The 23281-nt window shown below is 42.3% G+C and overlaps 1 protein-coding gene across 1 annotated transcript in view; it reads right to left on the bottom strand.

The window, feature by feature from the left end:
• Window positions 1–596: 596 nt before the first annotated feature.
• Window positions 597–23281, bottom strand: part of AP1M2 (adaptor related protein complex 1 subunit mu 2) — a 44261-nt gene continuing 21576 nt past the window's right edge. Inside the window, exons 7-12 of the mRNA XM_077470235.1 lie at window positions 22153–22295; window positions 16600–16671; window positions 13858–14016; window positions 10969–11094; window positions 9846–9921; window positions 597–6135 (exon numbers count right to left, since the gene is read on the bottom strand). Coding sequence (XP_077326361.1) covers window positions 6113–6135; window positions 9846–9921; window positions 10969–11094; window positions 13858–14016; window positions 16600–16671; window positions 22153–22295 — 599 coding nt within the window. The 3' untranslated portion in view covers window positions 597–6112. The remainder of the gene's footprint in view (window positions 6136–9845; window positions 9922–10968; window positions 11095–13857; window positions 14017–16599; window positions 16672–22152; window positions 22296–23281) is intronic.

Below are 23281 nucleotides of genomic sequence, written 5' to 3' on the forward strand. Positions count from 1 at the left end.
TGACAGCAAAACAAAGGACGCCATGGGCATGATTTTAAAAAGGGGATCCATAGATATGTGGTTGCATCATGTATGCTATCTTTGAAAACCTTGTCTCACCTTCCTTTTTATTGCTTATACATACAATAGTAACCCATGTATTGGCAACTAAAAATCTGGCCAAAAGTGTATGTAGAAAAAAAATACTCTTTGGCAAAACACAATATTCCCCTATACACCATTCTAGATATGTATTCAGGTATTTTCTCACCTGCTCAAACATGGAACTGAAACTTGAACTCTCAGGTTAAAGGGAACCTGTACTGAGAATCTATGTTGGCCTCCATTGCTGGCATCTTACTTTTCAAAAGATATCTACCTAGCTGAATCTTTAATACCATTTGTGTCAAAAACCCCAGAAATGAATGGTGACTAGTTCAGATTTTACTCTGACTTCACTTTCTGCATGACCTTAATTAAGGATGACCTAAAAAAATATTAGGACAGCAGAAAAAAAATGTTCATTCACCTCATGTACTGACCTTCCTTGCTAAGTTACAATATATGAGAAGTATTCACATACAAAAACACAGGAGATTAAGAACTCAACACATTGCTAAGACAAATATAATTTATTACTTATGAGTTCAGATTTTTTGGTACACCTTTGTCTTACATTTAGAGATGTAGTTAAAATAAATTTCCAGTCAAATACTAACTATACCTAAACATGCTCCCACCCCTATTCTAAGCTTATTCTAACTACCCCATGGAGGAAAATGTCTACACTTACCTATTCTGAGGGTGCGCCAGTCTGGTCACTCGATCACCCTAGTGGCCAGCTTCAGTAAAGAGGGGAGATCGTAAGGGCTGCAGTGCTTGGGAGGGTGGTGACGTCACCCATAGACTTATTATGGGGCATGCATTGTGAGCTGTCCCTTCCTTACAACGAAGCCACTGCTAGGAGCCAATTATGTGACTGGACTGGAGTTTCTTCAGAATAGGTACTGTACTGTATAGACATTTTTTCCTCTGCAGGGTAGTTAGAATAGGCTTAGAATCGGGGTGGGAGCGTGTTTAAGTATAGTTAGTATTTGACTGGTCTTCCACTTTAACCTTTGGTGGCAGCTGCCATGTCTTAAAAGGCTAACAAATCATAAAAAAAGGTAGATGCCCTGCAACAGCTGAAGTATCTTTCCTCTTTTCCAGTGCTGCAGCCTACATCAGTCTCTTCGGCATTCATTCATTTCAGATGCCACGTTCCCCGCAGTGTGCTGTGGTTCGATCCTCATGGCTGTGCTCTGCTATGATGTAGGTGACAGAGGAAGGAACCACAGTGCAAGACGGGGGACAAAGGCATTTGACACTACTGAAGACACTGATGGAGGCTGCAGCGCAGGAATGGAGAAAAACTAGGAGACATAAGCTATGGGGGGGGGGGGTGTATATAGGGCCACTTCTAATTCAGGGAAACATCCTGTTAGCATTTTAGTATTTTTCTCTATCCTGACAGTTATAGGTTGTAAACCGAGGAGTCAATTCACCACAACATAGGCAATACAAAAATATATGAGCTGGCCTCTGGTGCATGCTTTAATTTCGGTTTGTGGAGATTTGCTAGGGTTCCATTCAATGCAACGTGTTTTAATAAGTTTAGCATGGAATAATAGTATGAAGAACACCAGCTTCTGGCAATATCTGCAATGCATCTGACAAGCTTTAAATGCTTTCATTAATAGACGTATTAGCTATAGGTTAAAAAGTCATTTAAAACCCATTTAAAAGTCAGCAGCTACAAAAAGTGTAGCTACTGACTTTTAATAATCAGACACCTACTTGTCCCATGGGCACACAAAGCCTTGCTCCTCTCCGCGGTGCCAGCATTCTAACTGTGGGCGCCTGGCTTCACAGCCAGGCACGCACTGCGCATGTGTGAGCCACGCTGCAAATGGCCAGGCAATCTTCTGGGACCTGTAACGTGCCCCAAAAGATTGGAGGGAGGGGGGAAAGGTGATCTTCCTTATGGCGCTGAGGTGCTAGGGGAGGAAGCGGAGCTGGGTGCCTATAAAAACAGGGTACCTGCTCCATCCCCCCAAAAAATGACATGCCAAATGTGGCATGTCAGGGGGTCACCAGAACTTAAAGCGGAAGTTCAGTTGCAGTGGGGCTGCCCCCCCGTACTGGAAGGGTCATATGATTGTTTGGATATTGGGGGCCACAGAAAGCACCCAATCCTGTGATACCTCTCCTCCCCTACCCTGGCAGTTAACTGTTCCTCAGCATTCTTATGTCCAGTCCAAGGCTATGGGCTCTCCATTGGTCCTGAGGACTTTAGATGACCTGAGACCGCCGGAGTGTAGGGGAGACGAGTCTTACAGTCTGTAGGGAGCCCGTGGGAGACAAGGATCAGGTAAGTGCTTTTTGCAGCCCCCTTGACCTAAATGAGCATTTAACCCATTGCAATGCACGGGGAGCCCCACTGCAAAGGTGGCTTTTCCCTTCACTGGAGTTCAGCTTGAAGGAAATCCAGAACTGATACATAGAGAATAAAATTCATGACATTCTTCTAAAGAGGACTTCCTGACTGTCCCTGGCTTTAATACTTTCAAATGCACTAATCTGGAAAAAGCATGCAGGTCAGAAAAGTCAACAAGAACGCTCCATCTGGCAGTGGCTCATAAAGTACTGAACCAATTGGACCAGCATGACAGACAGGGCGGTACATTTCAAAGGGGGTGATAATTAGTGAAAGCCTGATATAATGGTCTCCTGCAATCAGTACATATAAGCGAATGCCTAAAACAAAAAAACAAAAAAAAACAAAAAAAACAAATCAGCTTAGGAAATAGATGTAACCTTTTAAAAAAATCTGTCTTTTCAGAGCCTCTGCATTCCGGAAGCTCACCATAAAACAGTCATGGCAAGACCTTCACCAAAGTCATTCAATAATAGATAAGAAAACACAAAATGACAGACCCAGAACACAACTTACACACTCGTAGATGAACACAGATACTGCAAAATTAAAAACCAAAACATTATTTCCCCTCAGACCAAAAGGATCATGAAAAAATAGAAAAAGTACAATATTGCAGCTTTCACAAGATATTGGAAAATTACTACAGTACATGATTAAATAGGTGTAGAAGTATCAGTAAATTGTATAATCTACAAAAATGTCATAAAAAGAATACATGAAGTATATGGAATATTATTTTAAAGGGACTGATTAATTAATATTTATTTAAAATATGCTTCTTTTTTTTATTATAAAAAAGGGAACAGCCAAGTAAAAAACACATGAGGATGATGATGATACCACACCTTATAATCCATATGATAACCGAAGCACATTGCTTTTCACTAAAGGGCAAACATTTACTTAGAATAGTTAAGGCCCCTATAGACGGCACAAATTTTGGCCATTTCTTGCCAAAATCTGAGCCATCTATGAGAGCTCTGCGAGCACCACCCAACTCTTAAAAGTCAATTTGAAAATTGACTAAGCCAGGTAGAAAATTATCAGCCGATCAGAAAAGATATCCTAACAGATGTAGTGAATGTTCAGCAGTGCCATTGTATTGGAATTGGCACCAGTGGACATTCTTCCACCCATGCTGTTAGTGTGGATGTGGGAATTGATTGACTTTGCTCTTGTTTAACCCACAGGCTGCACAACAGATTGAGCAGTGTATGGTGGCCTTTATAACTTAGAATAGTTGATGCATGAGTTTATGTCAAATACACAGTTTCCTTATTAGGTTACATTTTTGCCCCATAAAAATAACAGCCCAATAGTACTTGAAAAACACCAGTTAAAAAAAAAAAAAAACAAACACACTCAACTATAGCTGGCCATACACTGATCAAAACAAAATATGTGTCTTGTTGAGCAAGGACTGGCTACATTTCGATCAGTGTGTGGCTACCACTTGACAGACATATTTGAACATTTTCCCTGATCAGAGCCGGTGTTTCGTCAGATTAGGTGACCCGGTCAGGATTTGTAACGGAAGCGACGTTCTGTCGCCGCCATCTTGCTACACCCCACAGTAAGGATACAGTGAGAAGGCAGCAAGCAGACATCTTGTTACACCCACCAGAGTCTTGTTTTTCTCACTTATTTTTAACAGTAAACTGAGCTTATATAGTGAAATTCAGTATTTAAAAATACGTCTGACTGTACATGTTGAATTTTAAAAACAGCAGCAAGCCTGCTGATCTCACAGCTTTTATAATATGACAGAACACCGCTGCTTTGAAAAATCATCAAAACAGTCTGGGCGATTTCAAAATACTGAATTTCACTATATAAACTGAGTTTACTGTTAAAAAGAAGTGTGAAATGCAAGACTCCGTTTGGTGTAACGATCGGAGATTCCGACAACCAAATCCGTCGGATTTTGTCCGAAACTGTTGTATACACACGGTCGGACGAAGTTGTTGGAAAATCCGATCATTCAGAACGTGATGACGTTATTTCGTTACGATGGGACTACATTCAGGCTAGTAGCCAATAGCTTTGATGTAGGAATTTGATCTGAGCATGCGTGGCACTTTGTCCGATCAGAATTCTCTACACATGATTGGAGTATGTCCGATTGGAGCATTTTGTCGGAAAATATTTCCGGCAAGTTGGAAAATTTGGTCAGACGGATATTCCGACGGAAACAGTCCGATGCATACCACACACAGTCGGAATATTTCCAACAAAACACTCCGATCGGACACATTCCGTCGGAATCTCCGATCGTGTGTACAAGGGCTTACTGTGGACGTGTGTGGGGTGTAGGAAGATGGCAGTGGCAGAACATCACTTCCGTTACAAATTGTGACGGGTTGCCTAATCTGATGAAACACCTGCAGCCAATCAGCTGCAGCCGCTTATCCACTGTCAGAATACAATGTCCAGGCAGGGGGATTCCCCCATCCATCTCACTCTTTGTGGAGAAAACATAATTTTTTTTTCCTACTCAGCCCACTGGCTGAATACAAAACAAACAAACATGTATGATCAGCTTTAGATTACGTTCTTACCTTATTCCGTCTTCCACCCATAATGCCTAGGCAAAGATGACTTCACACTCCTTCCAGCAAGATCTCAGGGAATGCAGAGCAGCCCAAATCTTGCTAATAGATGCTCTTGCACTGGAGTTATGGGATTCCCCAAGATGTTCATTGGAAGGGTTGTGATGCCATGCCGAACTCCAAAGACAAGAGGTAAAGTGATATATAATCTAACTTTTTGTCTTTACTGATACACTTTTCAAGTACTATTAAGCAAAGATTTTATTTTTTTTACATGGGGAGGGGACCCGAATCTAAAACGCAAACCCTGCATTTCAGCTTTAGTAATCACAGTGCAGGTACGAGCAGTCTGCGGCCTGCTAATATTACAGAGAGCACATAGCAACTATTCTAAGTTTTATACAATTCCTTTGCATTCAGGCTTTTGTTAAATTAAGCCGCCTAGCCTCTCTTATGACAGAAATCTGTGCAGCCAAAGCTGCAGAGGGCTCAATACATCTGCTGGAGCCAAAGAACCCTTGTCTTGTATTTTTTGTGGCTTTAGCTAAAAAGACTAAGAACACTGGCCCAGGGATTTAACAAGAGTGACAGACAACCATAGGAGATTATTGGTGAAAATGTATATCTGAAAGTCATATTAAATAAAAAAAATCTTCATGTTTAACTACAGAAAAGTTTAATTTCCTCTTTCAGTGGACGGTATCCCGTTATAAAGGGTGCACTGCATGGACATGACCTGCAGAGGGCAGTAGTCATCTACGGTCTGAGGGGTAGGTGGGATGAGGATGGACACCTGCTAATGTACAATGACATGACAGATGTAAAAGAATCATTTCATCATAGCACAGGAAATGCAAGATCGCGTGAAATATCAGAGAAGTACTGCATCATAGAACAGGGCTAGGAAGTGTACAGCTGCAGGTGTACAGCCAAAAAAGTCAGTGGTAGAAATAAAATATTTATAAAAGTAGTTTCCTTAACAATGGCAGAATAACATTATTGCCATTTTTTCTTTATCACAAATATATATTTTTAGTTAAAGTAGAAATGTCATTTGATGTTAACAGCTCTTTGAGTTCTTCCTCAAAAAGGATTCTTGAGTGCATCAGTTTGTGCGTAGCTGGTAATCTGTAAGGGGGGGAAGAAAAAAATAAAATAAATTAAATCTAAATGAATGGGAAAAATTGTGTTGGCTGATGCACTCTAATTGTCAGGCTAAACTTTTCTTAAATTGCTCTTTTTTTAACATTTTTTTATTCATCACAAAATTTAATTGCAGTCAGTAACACATCATCAGCACATCACCCTCTTTTTAATTTTTTTTTTATTCATCACAAAAGTAAAGTGATGTTTAGGAGCTCTATACCAGCTCCTTTTTTATGCAGCAATGACTGGACTGTATGGATGAGGTAGAGAGGAAGGGTGGTGACATCATGATCTCCATTTCATCCAATCAGAGAACACCTTATGTTAAGTGAAAAAATACAAGTCATTCTGTAAATGGTGGCAGTGCCGAGTGAGCAATTCCCTGGGGTCAATGTGCAAAGGGGGAGCCTCTTGGAATAGGACCTGGGCAATCGTGGCCATCACCGTAGTAGCACTAACCACTACAGTGATTGCCAGCTTCCACAGAGAACCCTTAGATATGAGATACACTATATTACCAAAAGTATAGGGATGCCTGCCTTTACACCCACATGAACTTTATTGGTATCCCAGTCTTAAGCCCCATACACACTATCAGATTTTCTGCTGATTTTTGTCTTCAGATTTACCAAAACCACGTAGTGCAAGGGCCTGCCTGATTGCATACAAATTGAAACTCCTAAGGTTTGACCTCATATTATATGGTTTTGGTAAATCTGAAGACAAAAATCAGCAGAAAATCAAACAAATACGGTGTGGGGTTGATTTTCAGGGGTTGGGCTTAGCCTATTGGTTCCAGTGAAGGGAACTCTTAAGGCGTCAGCATACCAACATTTTGGAGAATTTCATGCTCCCAACTTTGTAGGAACAGTTTGGGGATGGCCCCTTCTTGAGCCAACACAACTGCGCACCAGTACACAAAGCAAGGTCCATAAAGACATAGATGAGCAAGTTTTGGGTGGAGGGACCTGACTGGCCTGCAAAGAGTCCTGACCTCAACCCGATAGAATACCTTTGGGATGAATTGAAATGAGACTGCGTGCCAGGCCTTCTCGTTCAATATCCGTGCCTGACCTCACAAATGCGCTTCTGGTGAAATGGTCAAACATTCCCATAGACACACTCCTAAACCTTGTGGACAGCCTTCCCAGAAGAGTTGAAGCTGTTATAGCTGCAAAGGGTGGTCCAACTCAATATTGAACCCTAAGGACTAAGACTGGGATGCCATTAAATGCCATGTGCAGGCAGGCATACCAATACTTTTGACAATATAGTGTATGTGTATACTATACATTACTATACATTGTGCGAAGCTGGACCAATGTAATTATACAATAAAGTTCATACCTGTAGTTCTGCTTTAATAGTGAGACTGTACTTTTATGAGGACAAAGTGCAAAAGACCTCAACCTTTATAACACCCCACCCCAAGATCCTTTACCTTGCTGCTGAGTACTATGGTATTCAGTTGCCACATGTGCCAAGCCATTAACTGCAATTATGCTCTATACCAGGTCCCATTATTATCTTTATGCATCTGGAAGTATCTCTGCTCAGACGTGCTATACACAATTTAGCTAGGTCAGTCAAATTTCTGTTTCACCTCCTGAATTCCTGCAAGTAGCTGACCACAGCTGCCACACAAGTAGTTTTATAGTGGAAAAAAGTACCCCAGTGATCCTGTAGTCTAATGTGGATTATACACTTCTGTATAATCCAATCTCCAACTTCACTTAATTAGATGGTCCTTCAAAGAGCAAACCATCCTGGTAGCATAATCACAAAGATCTTCCATTATCATCCCCTTCCTGCTGCGTACCTGCAAAGTTTTCCATAGTTCAAGTACGAATTAACGCTCAACACCCAGCATGACCCAGAACTTCCTTACCAAGCAGCTCATCCGTCATTAAAGATACACCCTGGGCTCCTCTAAACCACAGCATAATCACACTGGTGGTGTAATGAGTTGGCATTACTGCAGTACATAGTTCTACACCAGCCTTTTTCAAACTTTTTAATACAAAGGAACCCTTGAAATAATTTTCTAGTCACAGGGAACCCCTGCCAAACATTGTACATTAGTGTGATGGTCAGTAGGAAGAAGGCTCCTGGTTGAGTTCCTGCGCCTATTCTCTGAGAAAAAAGAACCCTGGATAAATGTATATAATCTTACAGATACAACGGGTCCCTTTGAGGGCAACCATAATGCTGATGTGGCCCACGATGAAACAGTTTGACAACCCTTCTCTAGAGGAGCCCTATGATTCAACGGAACCCGGGTTGAGATTAGCTGTTCTACACAATTCACCCACAATAAAGTTGATTGGTGACTCAACTACATTTTTAGCCCTACTACTACGGCAGGTACAATGCCTTTAGGGACATATATTCTCTTACAAGTGGTGTAAATCTCATTCCTCCTGATGGCAGATGAAACAAGGAGAAATTACTGTGACTTTTTTCAAGTGGAACTAAATTGCATCAGCACTACAAACTGAAAACGCTATATAAAATTTACTATGGAGAGAAACAACTATTGTTGACATTGATGGACTTTTTAGGCATAGACACAAATTAAAAAAAAATAAAAATAATATATATATATATATATATATATATATATATATATATATATATATATATATATATATATATATTCAAACAATATTTATTTCTAAAAACAACAAAACATCCATTATTATATCTCAGAGCATGACAATTACACTGTCTAATACATCACAGTTAAACAATTGATCCATACATTCCCATTTTGTTAAAGTATATAATATAGGGATAAAATACAATAGAATCACAGAAGTCCTTTGCAAAAACCGTGTATCATAGGTGGTTCAGCTCAGAGGTGCTCTACATGTTACGCGCTCTATGAAACGCTTCATCAGGAGCTTATGAAGTTTTTATTCCTCATAGCTAAACGAGGATCGTCTATATAAAGATGAGGGTGGTAGTGTGAACCTTGAGAGGCATACAGGTAGGGGACAGGAGACTCCAAAGAGGGAGTAATAATAAAAAATCTAATAATCCTCCAGCTGCACAAGTCCAGTGGTGCCCCAATCAGGGGGAGGATTAAAACGTAATGAGTGGTATTGGTTACAAACCAATCTTAATGTAAAATATATAATGGTCTCCCTTTTACAGTTTCCGAAAAGGATACAAAGACAGAGCCTTCCTCACATCAGTGGCCGCATATGCTATGTAAAATTAGTTTTTTTAATAATCAAAGCAAACTCACCCATCCATGTCTCCATGCTTTATATTGTTGTGAAATCACTTTGAATCCCCTACCCCCCAAGTGCCGATGATTCAGCATTTATTCCCTAGAATCCATCTGCCCATAGCTCAGGCATGCAGACAAGAGGGCAACTCCTGGGATGTATGACATTATTTTTGCCTAGGCCACAGACCCTCCCAAGAACTATCAAGAGGAGTACTGAGGCAGGGTGCTGTGATGTTTTTAGAAAGCTATACACAGTACCCTGCCAGCCCCTCCCAGCTGCCATGACCTGCCTGCAATGCATACAGAAGCACAAAGGCCCAGTGATTACTGGATCTAAAATAGGGTCCTCAACATGTTGATGATGGGAAAAAAGGGGAACCAGGGAAGTATAGGCAGCTTATATCTCAACTTAAATGATTACATATAGCTCATGTTAACATTAATACGCAGTACTCACCTCCACTTTGTGTGATATATCTGACCCATGGAAGTGCCTGATACCCGCTCTTCTCAATAATTTTCATATACCGAACCTTAAAAAAAAAAAAAAAAAAAAAAAAAAAAGACAAAAAAATATGTCAAAAACGTCACGGCCTTAATTTTCCGATAATTTTCCACCCGGCTCAAATAATCTTTTTTTTTTATTGACTAGTCATGCCTACTTGCAGGGCCACACACCGTTCAAATTTTGAGCCATCTCTTACCTGGTTTAAAGAGAAAGTAAACACAGACTGGGTTTTTTTTTTTCTTCTCTGCAAAGTAAAGGCATAGTGTGCTAGTATGCATCACTTACTAGCACATTATGTGACACTTACCTGCAAACAAAGCCCACCTTGTCCCCGCTGCCGGTCACGGCACAGGCTTCTGAAGAAACGACATGGGCAGGCTGTTCCTTCAGAGCGCATGCGCCAATGACATTATCGGTGCAGTATACAGGAAATATCTCCTAAAAGGTGCACGTTTAGGAGCTATTTACAGTACCTATAGATAAGCCTCAGTCTAGGCTTACCTATGGGTATAAAGAATGCAGGAAGGTTTACCGTACTTCCTCTTTAAGGGTGGAGAGTAAGATGCTCACAAATGCCTATTCCTGACTAGTTCTCTTTATTATTATTAACGATTTATATCTCTTTAAATCATACCTAAACCCAAAACATAATATATTGCTGCTTACCAGTTCTTTTATATGTTGCCGGCATTATTTCTTCCTTACAGACTTTCCCCCTTTATTTTCACCTGGCGATTCAGCTGGTAACACTTCCTGCCTCTGAGAAGCTACACTCACTCTCTGTACCATACTGTATGGAGGGAGCCATGGTTGGCACCCATGCTGGACTATAAACGCCTGTTTTGTTCATCTCCATTACACAAGGCTTTGTGGTTTACAGAAGGAAGATAACATTGTTTGTGCTCTGGGTTAATCACATACAATACCCGATCAACAGATATTTTCTATACTTTCTGAAAATGTTTTGAACCCCAAAAAAAATTAAACAACCAACCACATTTACAGACTGGTAAACTGCTATAAAATCATTTTTATTTGTTGATTTATCCTTTAAGTATATAAATATATATACCTGAATTCCAGAAACTGTAAAATAGGGAATTTCAAACTTGACGCCAATTGGAGGTTTTCCTTCCATTTCTTCTCTCTCCACACTGGGCAGTCCAAAATGTGCCCGCATTAAATACTCTTTTCCACCCTACAGATGCAAAACAACAGAGTTTAATCGTAATCTTGTTTAGAATGGAAAAAAAAAAAAGCTGAGCTTCACCACCGCATCGCCCCCCGCCTTCCAAAATCCAACATGTGCACAGATTATTATTATACACGATTTATATAGCGCCAACGGTTTACCAAAAGGTACAGGAGAGCCCTGCTCCTAGAGCTTACATTCTAAAGGGAGGGGGTGGTGGTACAAAAGAGAATGATTTGATGGGGGTGGATGCACCACAGGTCTCTGCCAGGTATTTGGGACTTGGCATAGACTGGTTAGCACATGCTAAGGATTTATTGTGCATTGGCACAAATGCCATCGATTTTTGGTATATGGGCACCATAGCGGCCCACAGCATTTGTACGCATGTGCAGAAAATTCCCTTGCATAGGCAGATGCACCACACAGTTGCAGGGAGTCGGCATATGCAAAGAATCTTGCAGCACATGTGCGCACATTGTAACATATTGCCTCCTGGGATAGCTGTGACATAGACATTCCAGGAGGCAGCGGGGCCTGGCCTGGCCTTGGCCAGAAAGCTACAGCACAAAAGGGTACAAATTAGAATCATTTTTTTCCCCCATTTTTGTAATAAGTGAATTTCCACTTTAAAAATGGGTTCTTCAATGTTAACAAAAAAGGTACCCCTAACAACAATGACTACCATAGAGTTAATGTATTTTAGTAACAGATGTATGACGAAACCTTACTGAGATTTATTGTCCAATTTGTGACTGAGGTGGTGGATGTGACGATGACTTGATACGATAGCTAAGGGCCATAACGTTTTCTTTTATTTCTTTACCAATTCATATATATATTGTTACTAATAAAGTTAATGCTATGACAAATTTATTAACGTTACATATTGACCAAATAGCTGGTACCAGAAGAGGACACACTGTTTAGCAGCCTCTTCCAGGACAGACTTTCTTAATCTTTTTACCCCCATGGAACCCTTGAAATATTTTCAAGGAAAAATACATACATTCGGGGCCAGTTAGAAGAATGCCGCTCCCCCACACTTATAGTAGTGGTCTGAATGCCACCCTTACAGACAGCTAAAATTATCTCTGGCATGACTTTGCCAAGTGGCTTTGACTTCAGAACTATATAGGCACCATTAAATGGGAGGTCAGCTAGTGACCGCTTAAAGAGGAACTGCAGTCTACTCACATAATTTGTAATAAAAACATCTTTGCCATTCTGGAACGTCCCTTCAACCACTTTGCATATTATTTTATATATACTGTGATTCTGTGCTTGCCAAATATGCTGCAGAAATCTCCCTCCACTGAGTCTGGCTGCAACCATTTTAACTGTGGGCAGTTGAAGCTGCTGCCTGCTCACTTTATGGATTTACACAGACACACAGGAGGCACACCTTCAGGTCTGCCGCTCTCATTGGCCCTCTTATGACTCATCTCCCCTCCCTGCCTGGCAAACTCACAAGAGTGAGAGAGAGCTAATGACCGGACAAGAAACAGGAAGTCGGCTGTATAAAGTATTTACTAGCAGAAAAAAAAACGTTTTACTATCCAAAGTTAAAACAAAGGCAGAGGATTTAATAAATGGAAAGATGAAAAAATGACTGAAGTTCTGCTTTAAGGAACCCCTAGAAACCTCTGGAGGAGCCTTAGGATTCCATAGAAACTTGGTTGAGAACGGCCGCTCCAACAGGTTGCTAGGAGTTCCTCGAGCAGTGTAAAATTTCTACCTCTCAGATAGGAAACCACTAAAACCAATGACCAGCCAGCTGATCAAAAAGACAAAAAACAAAATTTTCCCATTCACATATTCAAGGTGGATAAAGGCAGGTATTCCGACTGAGGGGACTCCTTTGCTGTCAGAATACACTGACCAGCATTGCAGCCAATTGGCTGCATGCACTGATCGCACACAAATTTTACAACAGTCCCATTCAAGAGTAGTTGATCACTAGGTCAACTCCTCTCCAACGGGAATAGATGGATTGAAATTTGACCAGTCCCTGCTCAGCTGGCTGAATTTAAATTCCTCTATGGCCAGCTTTCACTATCTGGAATGCCCCGTACACACGAGCAGATTTTCAGTCGGAAAAAACTTGGATGGTGTTTACGATGGAATTCCACTCAAGCTTGTTTTGCATACACACGGTCACACAAAAGTTCTCTGAGCTTTCGACCGTCAAGAACGTATAACACTATGACAAGCCGAGAAAATTAAGTTCAATGCTTCTGAGCATGCGATGAATTGTTTCCAAGCATGCGTAGGAATTTTGCGTGTCGGAATTTGTACAGACAATCGGAATTTCCGATCGAAACTTTTTCCAACTGAAAAATAGAGAACATGCTCTCAATCTTTTGCTGACTGGAATTCTGCCAGCAAAAGTCTGAGGGAGCATACACACCGTGGGAATTTCTGACCAAAAGGTCACATCCGACTTTCTGATCGTGTGTATGGGGCATAAGGGGGAGATCATTTCCAATGACCACAAATGTAAGGACCATTTTCCCAGGGACCATTATACTGGTGTATTCTGATCTGCACATATAATTATCAGTAGGGGTTCCCTGAGACAAGATTTAAGCCTTTAAACAAAGTCTGTTTCCCACAATGCAGTGTGGATCTCTCAGGGGTTCCCTCTATTTGATGGTCATGTCAGAGATTTAATCACAGTGAAATGAAGGCCCTCCAGTGCTTGGGTTTTCCCAAAGCAAATGAAAGGTTCCCTTTAAATATACAGAAAAATCCACGACATTTACTCACTGGAAAGGATTTGATTGTCCAGATAACCACATTTTTTTCTGGGACGTATTTTGCACTTCCAACGCTGGTTTTAAATTTTGGAGAATCTGCATCACTTGGAACTGGAACAGAGATCTCCACATTATTTGCTACAGACTGTTTCTTAAATTGACCTTTTGCCTAGTGTAAGAGAAACCAGAAAGTGAGAAAAAGATTTCAAGGGACAGTATAAAAGTCAAATTCCTGTGCTTAGAAAGAGTCACTCTATATCTACGGCTGCCACTAGGATTTTAAGACTTGCGCCCCTTCCCAAAAATATTTACATTAAAGGTTTTTTTATTTTATTTCTTACAGTTTTTTTTTTTTAGCCCAAGGGGCTGGTTCCTAAACAATGTCAGTTATTGCACCCATTCTTTTTCTATTATGTCAGTTATGTCATGTTATTTTGACCAGAAAAGGTAGAAATAAAGCTAAGTCAGCGTCACCCTATGGTGGGAGGGACCGACTCCATGTCACATACAGTATCTCACAAAAGTGAGTACACCCCTCATATTTTTGTAAATATTTTATTATATCTTTTCATGTGACAACACTGAAGAAATGACACTTTGCTACAATGTAAAGTAGTGAGTGTACAGCTTGTATAACAGTGTAAATTTGCTGTCCGCTCATAATAACTCAACATACGCAAAAGTGGAACTTCCACTCATTATACTCCTTCCCCCCTCCGGTGTCATATTTTGCACCTTTCGGGGGAGAGGATACCAGTCTTTCACAGGTATCCTGTCCCCACTTCTGGGAGCCTCGGCCGCCAATATTTGCTCTGCTCGGGCTACCGCCTCCTTTCCCGGCCACCAGGCCTATAGGAGAGAGGAGCGGAGCTTCGCACATGTGCAGTAGTAGGCTACACTGCCGGGTTCCCTTACTCACAATGGAGGCGGCAGCACCCGACAGCAGACAGAAACATCAGCTGCGGTGCCAAAATCACTGGACTCCAGGACAGGTAAGTGCCCAATAATTAGTATGAGCAGCTGCTGGCTTTTAATTTTTGCAGTGGTGGGTGGACCTCCACAGAGCCCCACAGATGCTCAATAGGGTTTAGGTTTGGAGACATGCTTGGACAGTCCATCACCTTTACCCTATGTGACACAGTGCTGCGGGAGATGTCCGCTGTGTGATCCAGGGCAGTCTGGGCAGGCTATGGTGAGTCTGCATTCATAAGCAAAGTGAGGCTGCGATTATGGTCACAGAGAGGCTGCCATTATGGTCACAGAGAGGCTGCCATTATGGTCACAGAGAGGCTGCCATTATGGTCACAGAGAGGCTGCCATTATGAGCACAGAGAGGCTGCCATTATGGGCACAGAGAGGCTGCCATTATGGGCACAGAGAGGCTGCCATTATGGGCACAGAGAGGCTGCCATTATGGGCACAGAGAGGCTGCCATTATGGGCACAGAGAGGCTGCCATTATGGGCACAGAGAGGCTGCCATTATGGGCACAGAGAGGCAGCATTGAGGGGCACAGAGAGGCTGCCATTATGGGCACAGAGAGGAGGCCAGAGGAGGCCATTATGGGCACAGTGAGGAGGCACTGATGGGCACAGTGAGGAGGCACTGATGGGCACAGTGAGGAGGCACTGATGGGCACAGTGGTAGGCTGCATTTGATAGGCACTGGTGAGACTGCATTGATCTCTTGTATCATGTCTGCAGTCTCTGACCATCGCCTGCATCATGTCCTCAGTCTCTAACCATCTCTTGTCTTATATCATGTCTGCAGTCTCTGAGGGGAGTTTGCTTAATTAGCAATAATATTGGTAATATGCAGCAGGAAGGGGGTTAATGCACTATCACTGATGCATTAGTATAGATCCCATCATTTGTAGGTGCTGTAGCTTTTCACAGTGGGGGGTGGGGTGTGTGGGTAGCAGTTTTTCATCTTCGCCCTGGACACCGAATTACCTTGTCCAGGTACTGCGCCTGAGACCTTACAACACTAATGAGTCACATAACACCGGGGAGGGGAGGGAAAATGGCTAACTGGGCCCAAGTTGGACATTTTCACTTAGGGGTGTACTCACTTTTGTTGCCAGTGGTTTAGACATTAATGGCTGTGCGTTGAGTTATTTTGAGGGGACAGCAAATTTACACTGTTATACAAGCTGTACACTCACTACTTTACATTGTAGCAAAGTGTCATTTCTTCAGTGTTGTCACATGAAAAGATATAATAAAATATTTACAAAAATGTGAGGGGTGTACTCACTTTTGTGAGATACTGTAGCTCCTCCTGGGTGGTGTCACCCTGTGGTGGGAGGGACCGGCTCCATGTCACATAGCTCTTCCTGTCAATGTCACCCAGTGGTGGGAAGGACAGGCTCCATGTCACATAGCTTCTCTTGTCTGTGTCACGCTGTGGAAGGAGGGACAAACTCCATGTCACATAGCTCCTCCTATGTTTTCTGAGGGACAAACCCCATGTCACTTAGCTCTTCCTGGGTAGTGTCATCCTGGGGTAGGAGGGACCAGCTACAAGTCACATAGCTTCTCCTGTCACCCTGTGGCGGGAGGGGCAGACTCTGTGTCCCATAGTTTCTTCTTTCTGTGTCACGCTGTAGGAGGGGGGACAAACTCCATGTCACATAGCTCCTCCTATGTTTTAGCCAGGGGCAGAATGGACATAGCTCCTCTTGTCTGTGGCACCATGTGGTGGAAGCAATATCACCTAGCTGTAGAAAAGACAGACAAAAAAAATAACCTTACCTTAACCATGATCTCCAATCGACTGTGAGTAAACTTCTCAATCACTGATTCGATCCATATTAACGGTTTCACCTACAAAATTTAAATATAGATTTATTTCAATTGTCAGCTAAGCTTCCCCATTACATATTTTATAGATTTCTATGGGACATATGTAACCAGACACTAATAGTACTGGCTGAGTTGGACACAATATATAGTTGTCACTATTTAATTGATACTTTTTCCTGTTAAGCAGAACCGGTCACCAATAAGCATTTGCAATAATTTAAATCTCCATTCTTGTTATAGTAGTGCAGCCTTACCTATTTGAAATTAAAGTAGAATTCCGGTCAAATTCTAACTATACTTTAATCTTAATTCTAAACATATTCTAACTACCCTGTGGGAAGGCTGGAGGAGTATTTAAACTAACTAGGATTGTGGGGGGGGGGGGGGGGGGGGTGAATTAGATAATAATAATAAGTCAAACAGGGGTCAGCTCTGGAATCAGGGTTGCTATTAGTAATCACGGATCACGGGGCCCAATACAGCCTACCTGGCAATGCCCCCCAGCCAAAAGTAACATAGATTAATCAGTCACTTTCTCTGCAACCTCAGCTGCACAACTGAATGAACTTGAAGTGCTCTGAGGCTTCTTGCTCATTCACAAACTCAAGTATAGTAAATACAGTTTACTATGCGTCTGTGATGAATGGACCCAGGAGTGATTGGTACTGATCACTCACTGTGTTCATTCAGTAAAAGAAAGGGGCCAGAAAACTACATATTTACCTGCCCCTTCCCCTGCTCTCCATCCCGAAAAACATTCATCTGTGTGCCTGCAGCAGCTGCTGGTGGGGGAAGAAAGGAGGGAAGCCAGCAGTGCTGCAAGGGAAAGAGGCACACATGGGGTCCAGACAGCAGATGCAAGTGGCCCATGTGCTAGAACCAATCCCCCTGCAGTGCAGCCGGAGAGAGAAAGAGGAACAGAAGCTGGAGCACTGCAGAGGAGGCAGAAGAGGATCAGTGTCTGCAATAAGACAGTACAGCCAGCCCTCCTGCTCAGTGGGTGCTAGGTCCCCATTCTGAACTGATGGGGCCTAGGCCCAGTACAGGAAGGCTGGCTGTACGGCCTTATCAGTGGCCCTGGGTGGAATGAGTAAAGATAGGGGGAGGGCTATGGCAGATGATATGAAGGTTCCTATGTTACAAACAACCATTGGAAATGGTGCTATTTGTACTAAAATAAAAAACATGCAACATACGTTTGCAAAATGTGACAACGAATTAAAGTGCACGTTCCCCAATGGCAGAAGTCTGCCAATAAAAATAGACGAGTTGGAAGCTTTGGTGCACGAGGAGAACTATGATCCAATTGGTATTGCTAAATCTTGGCTTCATTCTTCTCATGACTGGGCTATTAATATTCCTGGCTATGCTCTCTTTCGTAAAGACAGAGTAAAACAGAGGGGTGGTGTTGTCTATCTCTATGTGAGAAGTGATCTCAAAGTGAGCGTGAAAGAGGACCTAGTTGATGGAGCGTGTCATTATGGGTGGAACTGTACATGGTTGTGCGTAAAAAAAAAAAAAATCATCATTGGAGTTCTTTATAGACCTCCCAGTGTTAATGAGGAGGTGGAGACTCAGCTCCTAACACAAATGTAAAGGGCTGGGACAGTGATAAAAATGGGGGATTTGAACTACCCGGAGTATTGCTGGGACAGTTAAAGGGCAAAAAATGTATAAAAATATTACAAGACAGTTTTATGGTCCAGTTTATTGAAGCCTTCAAATTCTTCAAAAAGACTGTATGCAAACTCACTACAAAAGTATATTCCCATGAGCAATAAGTTTAAAAGGCTAAAAATAAAACCTGTGTGGCTCACGGCCAAAGTTAAAAAGGCTATAAATCATAAGAAAATAACTTTTAAAAATCATAAAAATTAAGGAACAATATCATTATTTAAATGCTACAAAGAATATAACAGAATATGTAAAAAGGAAATCAAGGATGCAAAAATTCAAAACGAATGGCAGATTGCAAAAAACAGTAGGTCAAACCTCAAACAATTCTTCAAATATATTAATAGTAAAAAGGTCAAGTCTGAGCATGTAGGCTCTTCACAAAACAATCTAGAGTGGGTGACTGGGGACAAATAGGGCAAATATATTAAATACTTTCTTAGTCCTGTGTATAGAAAGGAGCATGGGGGAGCTCATATCCTTAATGGGAATGCTAGTGACACAGCCCCAGATGATCCACAATTGCTCAAAAGTGATATGGTCCAGAAATATTTAGATAGAATAAAGGTGGATAAAGCACCTGGACCAGATGGCATCCACCCACAGATCCTAAAAGAATTTAGCGCTGTCATTTAAAGCCATTGTTTCAAATTTTTTATGTGGTGCCCATGTTTAAAAAGGCATCAAAGTCTTTACCAAGTAACTATAGACCTGTTAGTTTAACTTCTAGAGTCCGGAAGATACTGCAGAGTTTAATAAAAAAAACACATAGATGAGTTCTTGTTGGAAAAAATATTTTAAGCAACAGACAGCATGGAGTCATGAAAGACAGAAGTTGTCAAACAAACCTGATTTGTTTTTATGAGGAGGTAAGTAAAACCTTGGACAGAGGGGTGGCTGTAGACGTGGTATACTTGGATTTTGCAAAAGCATTTGACACAGTTCCCCACACATGGCTAATGGGTAAGGTAAAGTCTACAGCAGGGGTAGGCAACCTTAACCACTTGCTTACTGGGCACTTAAACCCCCCTCAGTCCCAGACCAATTTTCAGCTTTCAGCGCTGATGCACTTTGAATGACAATTGCGCGGTCATACAACACTGTACCCAAATGAAATTTTTATCATTTTTTTCCCACAAATAGAGCTTTCTTTTGGTGGTATTTAGTTACAGCTCGGAGTTTTATTTTTTGCTAAACAAACAAAAAAAGATGCAAAAAAAAAAAAAAATCATGTTTTAATAGTTTGTTATAAAATTTTGCAAACGGGTCATTTTTCTCCTTCATTGAAGTGCGCTGATTAGGCGGCACTGATAGGCTGCATTGGTGGGCACTGATGGGCTGCATTGGTGGGCACTGATAGGCTGCACTGGTGGGCACTGATAGGCATAGTTAAGGCGGCACTAATAGGCACAGATAAGGCGGCACCGATGGGCACAGATAAGGCGGCACTGATGGGCAAAGATGGGCACAGATAAGATGGCACGGATGGGTGGCACGGATGGGTGGCACGGATGGGCACTGATAGGTACCACAGATAGATGGGACTGATGGGCACTGATAGGTGGCACTGATAGGTGGCTCTGATAGGTGGCACTGCTGGGCACTGATGGGCGGCACTGCTGGGCACTGATGGGCGGCACTGCTGGGCACTGATGGGCGGCACTGGGGTGCAGCACCTTTGAGGCAGATTGGGTGGCACTGTGGGTGGCACTGTGGGGTGGCACTGTGGGTGGCACTGTGGGTGGCACTGTGGGCACTATGGGCACTGACAGGGGGCACTGACGGGGGGCACTTACTTTTTCTTTTATTTTACTTCAGGATGGCACTGCGGGAGGCAGGTGGGCACAGGCAGGTGGCAGGTGGTCCCTTTTATTGATGGCCGTGATCGGGACTGATGTCCCGATCACGGCCGCCGGTGATCGGCTTTTTTTTTCTCTCCTCGCGCTGTCAGCGCGAGGAGGAATAATAGCCGATTACCGGCTCCGTTCTATCACATGATCAGCTGTCATTGGCTGACAGCTGATCACGTGATAAGGGGTCGGGATCGACCCCTTACACGGATCGGTGATCAGGCGAGTCTCACGGACTCGCCGATCACAGAGCGCGCCGCACGCGCCCCTCAGGGGGCGCGCAGGCCGCTCGTAACCAGGACTACGTCAATAGACGTAGTCCCGGAAATGTAGGTCCGCGCTAATGCCGTCATTTGGCAATAGCGCGGATCTGAAGTGGTTAAAGAGGTGGAGATCTACCTGAACAATATGGGAGAAGTCAAAAATCACCGACACAGTGTCGCCTCCTCACACCTGATTTAAATGTTTAATTGCCGTACTACCATGTCACAATCATGTGCACTGCATGGCAATCATAGGTTTAAATCAGGAGGTGAGGAGGAAACATATCGCCTCCTCAGTACCTTTCAAACACACTGGAGTAACTTCTCAGAGGATCACCAGTGTCTGCCGCACTTGTGAATGAGCCCTTAGTTGCATTTGGCAACCCTTAAGGCTCATCCACACGTAAATTGGGGAGGGTTAAAACTCCTGCACTCAGAAAGTGCGCCAAACCCACAGAATATAATAGAAGTGGCAAGCCCGCAGGAAAGCTGCAGGTACACTACAGGTACTGTGGGTAAACAGTCGGCATATCAGTGTGAAAGCAGCCCTTGACTATTATGCCCAGTGTATTGCTTCACACTGACCTGAAGATCTCTTCTTTCCTGCTGCTGACACCACTCTGGAGAACGCTAGTCGGGATAAGAGGTGGAGTGCAGTTGGTATCGCTCCGCATAGGGACAGGAGCCAGCACTACAGAGGAGACATAAGCTTATGTGGCTCTTGCTCCCTATTACAGCTCCAACTTTACATGCAATTCCTCTGCATTTCACATTGATGTTCTGAAATGGCAGGTAAACAAGCTCAGACCTTGATCTACCAGTCTCCTGTCCGCGATCTACTGGTTGCTGACCCCCGGTCTACAGGCTTGAAAAGATCAATTTGTAAATGGATAGAAAACTACATTAGTAAGACCTCATCTGGAATAGACAGTTCAGCTTTGGGCACCAGTTCTCAAAAAGGATATCAGGGAACAGGACAAAGCACAGAGAAGGGCAACCAAACTGATAAGAGGCATGGAGGAAAGATTAGAGGAACTCAATTTATTCTCTCTTGAGAAGAGGAAATTAAGAGGGATATGATCAACATGTACAAATACATAAGAGGTCCATATAGTGAACTTGGTGTTGTTATTCACTGTAAGGTCATCACAGAGGACAAGAGCGCACACTTTACATCTAGAGGAAAAAAAGATTTCATCTCCAAATACGGAAAGGTTTCTTCACAGTAAGAGCTGTGAAAATGTGGAATAGAGTCCCTCCAGAAGTGGTTCTGGCCAGCTCATTAGATTGCTTTAAAAAAGGCCTGGATTCTTTCCTAAATGCACATAATTTATATATATATATATATATATATATATATATATATATATATATATATATATATATATATATATATATAATTTTTTTATTTTTATTTTTTTGGTTGAACTAGATGGAATTGTGTCATTTTTTAACCTGGCTATCTATATATAACCATTAGGTTGTAATGCATCTAGCAAAAGTAAAAAAAATTGTCATAGACAGATTCTTTTTTAGCATAATGGTTAAATAAAAGCATTAAAAATTCTGGCACCATGTAAAGAAAATTTACTTCCAAAGACAATCAAAATGTACACATCAAATCTAAAATAATAATCAATGCAGTACCGGTGTGTGATGAGAGGTATATTTTGTAAGCTTATATAGTGATATTACATACTACACTAGATAGATACCTGTGTGTTTAGCCTATAAGACATCAGCTCAAAGTCTCCGTCTGGTGGAATAAATGAGATTGTACGATCGTTCTCAAAGCGTGACAGACGAACACACTGATGGAACTTCACATCTTCTAGTTCAACAGTCTTGTTCTTATTGCCTATGATGGGAAGACAAGAACAATCACACCTCAGTATATGGAAAATGCCTGAGAAAGGTTAAAACTTGTCTGGTTTTCGCTGCTGGCTATGTCACCGGGGATGGGGGATGGGAGGGCGCCCCAAGTATCACTATGGGTTTGTGGAAACGAACACTTGACTACAACAACACCTCTTGATTTTTTTTTCTGCACATTGCCTCATGCCTTTTAGCTGAGACGGGCAATTATTGTTACCAGGCCACAATGCCAAGCCATTGTGAACGTTGGCTCTTTATATTTTGTTTTATTCACAGTCACTGCACTTTATATATGTGACATTTATCTTTACTCACGTATTGGAGTGTGGGTCTTTGGGCCTACTCTTAAGTCTAGGGGAGGATGTGTGGCCATCAGGTTCCTTCCTCCCCTGCCTTGCAGGGTCTCTCTTCAGGAGAACCCCCACCCAGTACTCGGTGGTTGGCTTCGGCTGACCATGAGGAGCTGGATCCACTGGGCCATTTGGCTAGGGAGACCTGAGTATGCCATGCCCAAGTCAGGAGTCTTGCACCTAGGGGGGGCGTCCTTCCTCTTCATAAGACACACCCTAGTGCACTTTCTGTGTGCGTGTGTTCACATTTTTTTGGTTCACCTTGGAGTTTTGTTTTTTCCCGCCTCCCTGTGGGCTCAGAGAGAGAAAAAAACAAAAAAAAATAAAACTAAAACCATTGGGGGGTAGAATTTACCCTGACTTCCTGTCCTACTAAAAAATCTCACCAGCGGGGATACAAAAAGCAACAAAAACTAAAAACGCTTTTTAAATCATACTACAACTTTGACATTTCTTAGCCTCCCTTCCCTCAGCATCTTCCTCATCTTACACAATTTGAACAACTCTGCGATGATTGGACGCCTCTTTGGCATGCCATATCCCTGATGTATAGTCCACCTAAATCTCTTGTGGCAGATTTCAAATTGCCATATGTTGTCAAATGGGAATGGGACTGGGA

The sequence above is a fragment of the Lithobates pipiens genome, unplaced genomic scaffold, assembly GCF_037356315.1.
Source record: "Lithobates pipiens isolate NorthernLeopardFrog02 unplaced genomic scaffold, aLitPip1_a1.2 Scaffold_8, whole genome shotgun sequence".
In the NCBI taxonomy this organism is placed as follows: domain Eukaryota; kingdom Metazoa; phylum Chordata; class Amphibia; order Anura; family Ranidae; genus Lithobates; species Lithobates pipiens.